Here is a 12,616-nt window from a genome sequence, read left to right on the forward strand (position 1 = left end):
CATACAAACTCGTATCATGACAACTCTAAGACACTGAATAATCGGTGCTTACGTACGTCGATGAAGGGCAATTCGTCAATTAGTTGCAATAAACACAACCCGACGCAAGAATTCATCAATTTGTATAAAAACCAGGAGCATCGTATATCATTGGTTTTCATCAGTATAAATTGTGTGATGGTAAGTGCTGATGATCAACTCACAAATTTTCCGATCATTTTCCCCCTTGGGTAATTAATGACACATGGCTCTCCACTCTCGGTATAGCCTACCTCTACAGGGCCTTCGCAAATCATGATGGAAGTTGCTAGGCAACTGGATGCCAACGCTGCCAAAACCCTCATGAGAATAACTCAAGCCGGAGTGTTTTGTTGCTTCTTCTTCTTCTTCTTCTTCTTCTTATTATTATTATTGTCATTATTATTATTATTATTATTATTATTATTATTATTATTATTCGTTTTCGTCATCGTCTTCTTCTTCTTCGTCTTCTTCTCCTCCTTCTCCTCCTCCTCCTCTCCTTCTTTTGTCGGTAGCTCCGCTAGAAACTCCGCAGAGTTCAGGCAATTCTTTAGTGTAAAACTAGACCTCAGAATTTCTCGATTTTTTCACGTGACCTGTTTTTCCGGATTACAACTAATTATACCCCCGCCACACAGTGTGTGAAGGGGGTATATAGGAATCACCGTGATGTTGGTCTGGCGGTCGGGCGGTCGGGCGGTCGGTCGGTCTGTTGCAAAATTTTGCGTCGCGAACTCCTACAGTTTTGAAGCAATTTAAATGAAACTTAGGGTAAATGATGATGTTGAGGTATAGATGTGCAAGACATGCTTTTTTGTGTTTGTCGGACAATGCGATGCCATGGTAACCATAATTTTACCAAGACCTTGTGGATTATAACTTCCATAGTATTTAAGCAATCAATTTCAGAATTGGTATCTATATGATGATCTATAGGTGTAGTTATGCAAAACACTCTTTGTGTTTGTACTTGACAAAGCGTTACCATGGTAACCGAATGTTTTCTTCGAAATCTTTTGGAGTGAACAACTTCCAGTTTTGAAGCAATTGAAATCAAATTTGGTAGGCATTATGGCCTTGAGGCATAGATGTGGAACACATAATTTTTGTGTTTGTCGGACAAAGCATTGCCATGGTAACCATAATTTTACCAAAACCTTGTGGATTGAATAACTTCCACATCATCCAAGCAATTAAGGTCAAATTTAGTATGTATATGATGATCGGGAGGTGTAGTTATGCAAGACAGCAATGTGTTAAAATAAGAAAAATATGTTGCCATAGTAACCACTCATTTTTGTATCAAATTGAACCATTTAATCTATGAAGGTGAAATTTGGTGTGTATGATGCTCTTAAGTGTGGTTTTGCAAAATGTCCTTTGTATTTATATTGGACAATGCGTTGCCATGGTAACTGCATGTTTGTTTGTTTTTATGCCTCCGCCACGAAGTGGTGCCGGAGGCATTATGTTTTCGGGTTGTCCGTCCGTCCGTCCGTCCGTCCTTCCGTCCGTCCGTCCGTCCGTCCGTCTGTCCTTCCGTCCGTCCGTAATGAATTTTGTGGACAGGGTAACTACCAAAACCTTTTGAGGTATCCTAATGAAACTTGGCATGTATGTGTATTAGGGGGTGAAGTTGTGCCTATCAACTTTTGGGTGCACATGCTCAAGGTCAAAGGTCAAAAGGTCAAAGTCAAATGCTTAAAATTTTACTATTTCCCCCATATCTATGTAATGCCTGAAGATATTTTCTTGAAACTTAGTGTATACATGTACTACCCAATTAAGATTCTCTGGTGAAAGTTTGGGGTCATGAGGTCAAAAGGTCAAAGGTCAAAAGGTCAAGTAAAATGTAAAAATTTCACTTTTTTCTCTGTATCTTGGAAATTGTTCAAGGTATCTTCATGGAACATAGTGTATATGCATCTACTGACTGGCAGTGGTTATCTAGGGAATTTAGGGTTCATGGGGTCAAAGGTCAGGGGTCAAAGGTCAAGGGCAATACTTCAAAATCTTACTATTTTCCTTATATTTATGCAATGCCAGCAGGATATATATTTTTTTAAACTTGATGTATGCATGTCTAACCCAATAGAGATTCTCTGGGATTTTTTTTTGCCAAGAAGGTCAAAGGTCAAAAGGTCAAAGATCAAGTGAAAGTGCTGAACTTACTTTTTTCTCCATATCTCGGAAGTGGCTCAAGTTATCTTGAAACTTAGTACATGCTGAATTTATGTATGTTCTGCCTGACAGTGCTTCTCTTATAAATCAAAGGCCAGATGAAAATGATAACAATTTACTGTTCAATACAGAAATTGCGCTTTTTCTCCATACCTTGAAAATTACTCAGTGCATAAACTTATGAAATGGTCAAAGTCAAGTTAAAGTTCTTAAATCCCCAAATACATGCTCTCCTATTCATCCAATTAAACATAGGTCAAGGAAGGTAAACATTCAATACATTTGTGACAAACATGTCATTTTAATAATTTGCCAATTTTGTGAAAATGTAATCACACATTGTCCACATGTACTACTGAGTATAGACCTATTAGGAGAATCATGCATTATGGCGGAGGCATACCAGTCGCCATAGCGACATTTCTAGTTTTAATCCTGTGGAGTGAACTTCTTCCACAGTTTTCAAATAATTGAAACCAAATTTGGTAGGCATTATGGCCCTGAGGTATAAATGTGGAACACATAAATTTTGTGTTTGTCACACAAACCATTGCCATGGTAACCACAATTTTACCAAAACCTTGCAGATTGAATAACTTTTCCATCATTCAAGCAATTTAAGTCAAATTTAGTATGTATCATGATCTAGAAGTGTAGTTTTGCAAGACATCAATGTGTTAGTTTAAGGAAAATGTGTTGCCATGGTAACAACTCATTTTTGTATCAAAATAAACCATTCAAGCTATGAAGGTCAAATTTGGTGTGTATGATGGTCTTTAAGTGTAGTAATGCTGGGGGAATGCATGTTTCCATTTGCTGTAAGTTTTATACTCAGTGTCAACTCTGTAATTGTACAGTAAACTAAAATAATTCTGTTTCCAATTCGACAAATGCACAAACTTGGTATTAACGTCATTGCCCTCATGACATCACATACTGTAAAGCAACACTAGGGGCGGGGGTATTAATCACCTTCAGTGATAATTCTAGTTGCTAGTTGGCCCGTATTCGAGATATTCTCATTAACTTTATCTACAACACGACAACATCTCGTTGTCCTTCCCGTTTCAATTGAAGTTGAAGAAGATCGTAGATTCTGGAGAATTCGGTACCGTTGTTCATAACTGAATGCTATACCCATCCATACCCTAGCGCTCACCACACACGTCCTGAGAGACGAGAGAAGAGGTCTCTGTACCTACTTAGAGCGTCTGAAAGTGACGATTGCAACATCGACATCCACTACTGATCGGGTTACTTCTCTGCTGTCCTAATAGCTCTTTCGTCTGTTTTATCAGCTTCCACCTTACTACACCCTTCTGCTCACTGGTTTCTCCCTCTGCTTTCCATTCATCTCCTTCAAATCATTCGTATTGCTCTCTATACGATCACAACGTCATGTTCGGATAATAACATGTTAGCTGACATGCTCTTCCTTTTCTGATTTACCGCGCCCAGCTGTCTCGAGATCTCTAGTCGTTAGGCCTATGTGCCCAGACCGGCCAACACTACTAGAACGTAGTCATCCTCTACCTTTACATCCATACTTGTCAAATCCCAGACGACATACATCAATCATGACAGAGTACATTGTACTCATATTACGAAGAATTTTTAAAATAAGGAAAAAGTAGAAGAAAGAAATTAATTGTCTCCAATTCTTGCATTTATTATCCCAATCCACGATTATGACTATGAACCTTTTTTCTCCTAGCCGTCACTTTCCCAAACTCGCAGGCCACCCCAACCCAGAGCCTCCCTACCTCCCAACTTTTTAGTCTTCACCGCAGTTCCTCTTCCTACCGACACAACAGGTGAAGACTCTCCACCACGTTCGCCGAGATCTCTTCGCCCTCTTTGATTTGTTTGATGACGTGTATTGAATTGTGGCGTTTTGTTGTGAGGCTTCCTGGGTCGTCTCTTCCATACAATTTCCTTCAGTCTCTGCAGTAATGCTCTCTCTATTCTCTAATTGTCCTTTCTTATTCATCGCCACTTGTCTTTCAGTAGCAGTCTTTTCGGTTTCCTCCGTCACCTCCCCCTGCTCAGAGGTTTCACTCACCATTCCCTCTTCCAAGGCAATGTCATCCTCGGATGCTGTCGCGTTCTTGCACATACCCACGATTTTCCCGTCCTCCGTATGAAGAGTCACCATTTCTGCCTCCGTTTTTGACTCCTCCGCATCAACGCTACAGTTCTTCCCGATCTGAGCCTCCTCCAGCTCTTCTGCGTCCTCGTTATGCTTTTCCACTTTCTGATTTATCTCGAACAACACGTGTTGCTCCTCATCTCCTGTATGTGTCTTGTCAAGCTCAACTAATACCATTCCTCCGTCTTCATCTTCAGATGTTGCTTTCTTACTCATATCCACGATTGCATCTTCTGCCGTATGAAGAGTCACCATTTCTGCTTCCGTTTTTGACTCCGCATCAACACTACAGTTCTTCTCGACCTCAGCCTTCTCCAGCTTTGCTGCGTTCTCGTTATCATTTTCCCCTTTCTGATTTCTCGCGAGCAACTCGTCTTGCCCCTTCGCATCTCCTGTATGTGGCCCGTTGATAAGCTCCACTAATACCAGCCATTCCTCTCCATCCTTGTCTACTTCTTCATCGTGCTCCTCCGCACCGTAGGTCTCGTCATTTCCAACTTCTTGTTTGTGCTGCTCCTCACCCATCTGACTCTTTCCGAACTCCTCGCATTCTTCCTGTTTGTCCTTCTGTGACTCCACCTTCTGTGGCAGCTGTTTCCGTCCTTGCACAAGGTCCTCCCTTGTCCCCCCCTCCTCCTCCTCCTCCTCATCCTGTTCAGTTTTCGCACCCAGTTCATGTTGTTGCCTCTCCTCCTCCTTCGCCTCCTCAATCTCGATCTGGTTCGTAATCTCCTCGTGCCTGCTCTCTGATTCCCCCTCAGTCTCCCCATTCTCCATCTGCCTTAACTCCTCATCCTCTTCCGCCTCCTCAATCTCTACTTGGTTCGTGATCTCCTCGTGCCTGCTCTCGGTTTCCCCCTCAGTCTCCCCATGCTCCATCTGCCTTAACTCTTCGTCCTCATCCGCCTCTTCAATCTCGATCTGGTTCGTGATCTCATCGTGCCTGCTCTCATCAGTTTTCCCCTTAGTCTCCCCATACTCCATCTGCCTTAACTCCTCATCCTCCGCCTCCTCATCCTCCTCCGCCTGCTCAATCTCGATCTGCTTCGTGATCTCCTCGTGCCTGCTCTCGGTTTCCCCCTCAGTCTCCCCATTCTCCATCTGCCTAAACTCCTCATCCTCCTCCGCCTCCTCATCCTCCTCCGCCTCCTCAATCTCAATCTGGTTCGTGATCTCCTCGTGCCTGCTCTCGGTTTCCCCCTCAGTCTCCCCATTCTCCATCTGCCTTAACTCCTCATCCTCTTCCGCCTCCTCATCCTCCTCCGCCTCCTCAATCTCGATCTGGTTCGTGATCTCCTCGTGCCTGCTCTCAGTTTTCCCCTCAGTCTCCCCATTCTCCATCTGCCTTAACTTTTCATCCTCCTCCGCCTCCTCAATCTCGATCTGGTTCGTGATCTCCAAGTGCCTGCTCTCGGTTTCCCCCTCAGTCTCCCCATTCTCCATCTGCCTTAAATCCTCCTCTTCCTCCGCCTCCTCAATCTCGACCTGGTTCGTGATCTCCCCGTGCCTGCTCTCTGTTTTCCCCTCAGTCTTCCCATTCTCCATCTGCCTTAACGCCTCATCCTCCCCTTCCAGCCGCTCATTCGTCTCTTGCCGGCACCCCTCTTCCTCACCCGCTGTCTGCTTCGTCTCTTCCTGCTGCCGATACTCTGCTCCCCTCTCCATCTCCCTTTTCTCCTCCACTAGCCTACGGTCCTCATCACTCTTCTCCTCAACTTGTTCATTCTCCTTTTGCCGGCACTCCTCGTCTTCTTCTCCCACCATCCGTGGCGTATCCTCCTGCCGACACTCATTTTCCTCCTCCTCCTCCTCCTCCTCCTCCTCCTTCAGATGAGTGTCCTCATCGTCTTCCTTTCCATTCTCTTCCTCCTCCTCTCCTACAGTATGTGTAGTTTCCTCCCCCTCCGTGAGCTCCTGCCGATTTTTCGCAGGCAGCTCAACGCTGTTTAAAGATGCCTCTTCTCCAACTTTTCCATCTTCCGGGATCTTGACCGCCTTGCCATCTTCATCGGACGTACCTTCTATAAGTTCTTCTCCTTCCGTCTGCTCTTTTATCTCTTCTCCACCCTCATCTTCTCCTGCCATCTCTTCAGCAACTTTCTCTTGACTTTCCTCAACAATTTCCTCCTCTTCAGCGCGGTCTTTCATTTTCTGAGCCGTGCTGTTCTCCGCTGATGCAGTTTTAAGCTTCCCTTCCACGACCACTTTTTCTCCTTCCACGTCATAAATTTTCTCTGAGATTTCAGTCACTTCTCCCTCCCCAACTTTAGTTTCTGCAACCTCGTCCCCAGTTGTCTGCCTCTGCACCTTCCACGATGCCTCGGTCGTCTCGCTGGACCTCACGACTTCGTCTGTGTTGCCGGTGTAATCATCCGGCATGATGATGTCTGGGATATCTCTCAGAAAGACGAATTCGATGAATTCGTTCATCGCCTTCAAATATTCCTTGAAAGTTGGAATGACCCGAGTGGCTGAAGATGGAATGAATAATACGTGTATTTTATATAAGTACATTGCATATGTTATTATGTGTGTGTCAGTGTTGTGTGTTATAAATTTTGTAGATGGCTTTCATAATTGAAAATACCCAGTCACTCACTAGCAACGCAAATTAAAGGTCGGAATGTCGCATCGTAAATTTTTTCGTGAAATCAGGATCTTAAGACGCGTTAGAATGATGGCAAAAAAGAAAATAATTTACAATTGTTATTGCTGCAGCAGAAGTGTTAAAAGCGTGCATTATTGTGTGGTGTATGTATATATATATATATATATATATATATATATACAGTACGAGAGTATTAAGTAGCAGCATAGGAAGTCTCCATGACGGGAACTTTACATACAGCAGAATGACACAATGTACTCGTAGTTGGCAAGGCTGATTTGCAAATACATCTTTAGGATCATAGAGAATGCTCTTAACAAAATAAAGAGAACTTACGTTCGTCGCTCATGGTTGATTGGTGAAATTTCAACCCTTAATCGTAATCGATTAATGAAGAAAAACGCTCAGAATCAACGTATGACAATAGTCAATCGTCAAGAGCTCAAGCCTGTGGCCTAAAAAGGTAACAACTATATTGTGATCATAGTATTTATAGCCAGTTATGTTGCCATAACTATGCATTGTAATTTTGCGCATCCGTGAGAGTGATGTAACAGTGGAGTTGTCGCGCCCATTGATACGCCCTCAATAATGCACCTGCGTAACATCAGTTCAGTGACGCGCATATGTAAATGAGATAACAGAGTATGATGCATTTATAGTTGGGGAGTTCGGTTCGATTTCTGTTTCCGTGATTACGATTTACGATACTTTTAATCCCCTGCTGACGACCCATGTAACAAAAGACTCGAAATTTTCATCAGTCCTTCGGACTCGTCTGCATGTCCTCGGATTGATTTGCGTATCTCACTAAGCGACGATCGCGAGTGTTTGCGAGCGTATCCAATTTTAGGTTTCGTCAGGGTTCGTAAAAATTTGCAATCAAATTCGCAAACAGTTTTTATTGTCGCAGTTTTCATTGTCGCAAACAATGTTTCTCGCCGCAAAGAAATTTTAAACATGTTTAAAATTTCTTTACGACAAATTGCGACATGAAAAACTGCGACAATGAAAACTGCGAATTTGATTGCAACTTTTTACGAACCCCGATGAAACCTAAATCGTTACGTTCGAAAACGTTCGCCGCTCAGTGAGATACCTCCCCCGCTTCCGACCATAGTCAACAAAGTGTCATAATGTCACATGAGTAAAAATGTTCATGCTATTGAATACAGTGGATCACTCACAAAACGCGCATTGTTGAAAAATCGCAAGACGGTTCGCGGGTTATGATACGGAATGGGAGGGGGGAATGGGGTGGTGTGAAGGGGTATTTTTCAAGAGGGTGCATGGCGACAGACGTGCCGCGAAAAATTACCTTTTAGATCTAATTGTTCTCATGTTTTACTTTCCTGTAAAAACAAAGTAAAGAGGAAAAATTGTGAAAAGGCAGAGGTCACTCGCATTCTTGCCTTCATACAGAAATATCTGCGACAAAAGGTCTTAAACTTCACGAGTATTAGAATAACATCAACTTGCTGGTATTTTGTTTGTTTTTGTTTTGTTAAGTTTTGTTATGTTTTGTTTTAAGTGCAGTAACAATGGTTTTGATTTAAACACTTCAGAATAATAAATCCAGTGCAAATTCTCACAAAGCTTCGTCGGATTTTTTTTTATAGAAATAATCTCATCAAACCAGTAGGACTACCCATATAGACTATGTTTGAGCAGGGAGGTGAGACACACTCACCTCCCTGGTTTGAGGCATGTTGTAGAGATTTCAGGTAAACGAATAGATACCTGGTAAAGACCAATTTTTTTTTTTTTTTTTTTAAATACAAAGCCCGGATATCTTGCGTATGTTGCCAACCTGCTGATGACATGTACAACAGCTTCCAGTCAGGTCAAAGGTTACTGAACTGTATTTGAAATTTATTACAGTGTGTTATTTTTATTATTATTATTGTTATTATTATTATTATTATTATTATTATTATTATTATTATTATTATTATTATTATTATTATTATTATTGTTATTATTATTATTATCAGTATTATTGTTATTATTATTATCATTATTATTATTATTATTATTAAGAACCAGTACTTCACCTAATGATATTTAGTGGTAACGTGATTTGGTAGGAAGGATAATGATAGATGGTAAATAATTTACATATCATTTTGGTCAAAGATTTAGGTCAGAGATCATTGTACTTTTCTTACAAAGGTCATAAAAATTGTCAGCTACGAAAAATCCAGTGGGAAGTGAATTGGCTAGGTTGGATAGAAACAACTTCAGGAACGATTTTTGTCTGCAAGGACAAGGATTAGAATTTTTTTTTTTTTTTTGGTCTCATGAGTGAAAGTGGCACTTTTACAAATCATAATTTTTCCTCCCATTATTGTTTCTGCGAATAGGGTGGTATGAAGGCGGTCATCTGGACTGATGTCTTCCAAACAATCATCATGGTGTCCTGTCTCATAGCCGTTATCATCCATGGCTCTATCAAGATGGATGGATTCGCCAATGTCTGGAGCATCAACAAAGAGGGCGGCAGAGTCATCTTTGATGAGTATGTGAAATGATTTTATGATGCTGGCCACAGTGCTTGTGAAATCATTGGATTTTTTTGCAACATATCAAATGGTCTTTGGAGAAATAGAATACTTGCATCTCAAAAGGGATACAGTATAGTTGGACAGCTTACTTGGTTCATTTGCGCCTTGTTGAAGAAAATAAAATGATATATACACGTATATGTTTTTTATGTATATGATGTGAGGACGGGTGAAAAATGAATAAATAAATGAAAAGAAATAAGATAAACACTCTTGAAATAGTTTTTCTCATGACAGCTTGCTGCAATCAAGTCTTTGATTTGGGAGTGGCTGGCTTGTCATTGGATCGCCTACTTCAGTAATTTTTTGATAGGTCCCTAAAACTTGTCCTTCCCTCAGAGGAGATTTTTAAGGTGTGGTTGGTCACATTCTGTGTGCTGATTAATCCTTCCTAACAGAAACATTCATAGTTTTCAGTCTTACATGGAATTTGTTGAGGTTAAAGCAGATGTTCACGAGAATGGAAATGTAAGAGATGCGAAGAAAGTGATTGAGATAAGGTAAATTTCCGTGGGGTCATAAAGCTAGGACAGGATGTGAGGTATTTCAACTTAAAGGGTGTGTACAGTTCTGGTCGAGGTGAGGATTTAGCTTTTAAAATTTTGCGAGATATTGAGAAACCACTCTATGAGATGTCACAGAGCATGCAATTCTAAGGGGTATCAAAAGTTTATTTGATGAAAATCGGTTTTGAAGTGGCCGAGATATCCAAAAACAAGGTGAAACAAAGACATCCTAATAAAGTTGGGGCATGTAGTCTTTTATTATTATCACTTTTTTGGATATCTCAGCCATTTGAAAACCAATTTTCATCAAATAAACATTGAATCCTTCTTAAAATTACATGCTCTTTCATATTTCATAAAAGGTTTCTCATTATCTCACTTAGGAATGTTAAAACCATGAATCACCACCTCAACCAGTACTGTACAGCCCCTTTAATTTAGCTGTACCGAAGTCATCTGTATAACACTGCAGTAAAACTTGGAAGTGCATCACCATGGTTGTTGCACTCATTACACTGAGAAAGTATTCATTTTGAACAGAGCACTGTAAGTTTGATGTCATTTAGTGTGCTACAGAATTTCTCTGCAAATGATTCAAGAAAAGGCATCTACTTTTGACTGATAAGCTTGCTGTAATTCTAACCAATAGAAAATATAACAACATTAATGTTAGAGAACAGTTCATACTTTGCTATGCCTTCTCCAGCTCACTATAAAGTCTACTTCTATTACCGACACGGAATGTTTGCTCACATAGTGCCATGTTGTAGAGAGAAGGCCCTAATGGCTTGGTCACTTTCCATGCCTTCATCTTCTAGCATTAGAGTGAATCCCACGATACGTCACACCGTCTGGTCCTTAATCTTTGGTGCAACCTTCAACTGGCTTGCCACGTTTGGCTGCAATCAAGCGTCCGTCCAGCGCTATCTGAGCTGTCCAACACTCCGCGCTGCTAAATGGTAAGAAAGTAGATGAAGGTCTTGGCTATAGGATAGAAGGCATTTCTCACGTTTTTAAGATGCAGGGGTGGATCCAGGAATTCCATAAAGAGGGGGCGCCTTTACAAAATTAAAGGGGGGATGCATGCACTCTCTTCTCCATTTTTTCTTTTTATTTCTTTTGTTTTTAAACAGGAAATAAAGTGGGGGCGTGCGCCCGGTGTGCCCCCTCCTGGATCCGCCACTGAGATGAGATTTGTAATGTCTTTTATTTTGATCACAGTTTCACTATTGTGCTTTGAGATTTTACTCCTCTGTCTCAAACTAGGTTTTACTGGTCTGTAATTTTCCTTAAGAGGAACTGGGGTTGTAACAAAATTCAGCTTGTCCTTCAAGACTCATCCATAATGTGTGGTAGGAACATCTCACTATCAAATGAACAGCTTGTGTGACAAAATTGCAGATGTTAGAAGTGGTTCAAAATTATGCTCAAGACACATAATTATGTAAACTGCAGAGTTGCCCAGCTAGAGAACAAGATGAGTACATATTAGGTGGCTTTACCTAGGGTAGGCCAGTATTTTGAGGAATAATATCTTTTAATAAATTCATTTACCAAATAATGTAGTGGGGCAGATGTAACAAAAATTGGCGGCCATATTGGAATTCAAAATGGTGGCCGACCCAGTGGTCAGATCACTTGGATCCGGCAATTTTTAAATCAGTGCTCCAAAATACCCCTATATGCAAAATTTCATACTTTCCGCCAGATGTGAGCATCTGTTTCACATAGCTGCCCCACTGATGTGGTAAATTCATACAAATATAGGCCCTACATAGGTAGGTAGAGAGAGAGATGGAAACAAGACAACGGAGAATTAGGAGGATTACAGTTCATAGTGTTATAATACATGTACTCATTAATTTAGTGGATACACAAGTATCATTCAGTCTTGAAGAAAAATTAATATAAAAATGATCTATAAAGATGGCTTTCTGTATTTGAGTCATGGGTCTTGCCGACACATTTTTCTTTCTTATCCACCTATTGAAGAATAAAGAACAAGATAGTGATATGACACATCCAGGTTATCCCACAATCCTTTCATGTACAGGCAACTTTTGGGCAAATCTATCGATAGTATGAGACTCGATACTCTCTAGTGGGATTTTTCCAGTTTAAGATCTGTGCGGAACCACTATCAAGGCCAGAGGATGCAGTATTGGAAGTGGATAATAGCTTGTGGCATCGGTAGTTACGAGCTAATTTCTACCATCCAATGTTTTCACAGGGCAGTAATTTCTCCCTTGCTATTGCCATTTAGGCAAATTGTGTGCCATTCCAGTTTCCTCTCTTCCTGTGTCTGGTATTTACTAAAACTTGTAAGCTTTTAAAATACAATACTCAGATGCAGAGACAGAAAAGACACACAGACAGACATACAGACAAACACACACAAACACACACATACATACACACACATCTGCAAAAGTGAAATTATTTGTGTGTTTTAGGCAGAGTATTTAGAAATGCTATGCATTTGCAATGGTGTCAGATCATACATCCATAATTTTGCCATGAAGGCTGCACATGTCTGATGATTAAGCAATACTTTTAGATGTGCATTTCATTTCTTTTCCTTTATCTC

General features: G+C 40.9%; 1 protein-coding gene across 1 annotated transcript in view; it reads left to right on the forward strand.

Moving 5' to 3' along the window:
- The window catches only part of LOC139734953 (sodium-coupled monocarboxylate transporter 1-like), a 36,966-nt gene that overhangs the window by 14,009 nt on the left and 10,341 nt on the right, over positions 1 to 12,616 (forward strand). Inside the window, exons 5-6 of the mRNA XM_071645731.1 lie at positions 9,323 to 9,477; positions 10,848 to 10,988. Of these exons, the coding sequence (XP_071501832.1) occupies positions 9,323 to 9,477; positions 10,848 to 10,988 (296 nt within the window). The remainder of the gene's footprint in view (positions 1 to 9,322; positions 9,478 to 10,847; positions 10,989 to 12,616) is intronic.

Source organism: Diadema antillarum, unplaced genomic scaffold (genome assembly GCF_040938485.1).
Source record: "Diadema antillarum isolate AM-2024a unplaced genomic scaffold, OU_Dant_1.0 seq00000555_RagTag, whole genome shotgun sequence".
Lineage (NCBI taxonomy): Eukaryota > Metazoa > Echinodermata > Echinoidea > Diadematoida > Diadematidae > Diadema > Diadema antillarum.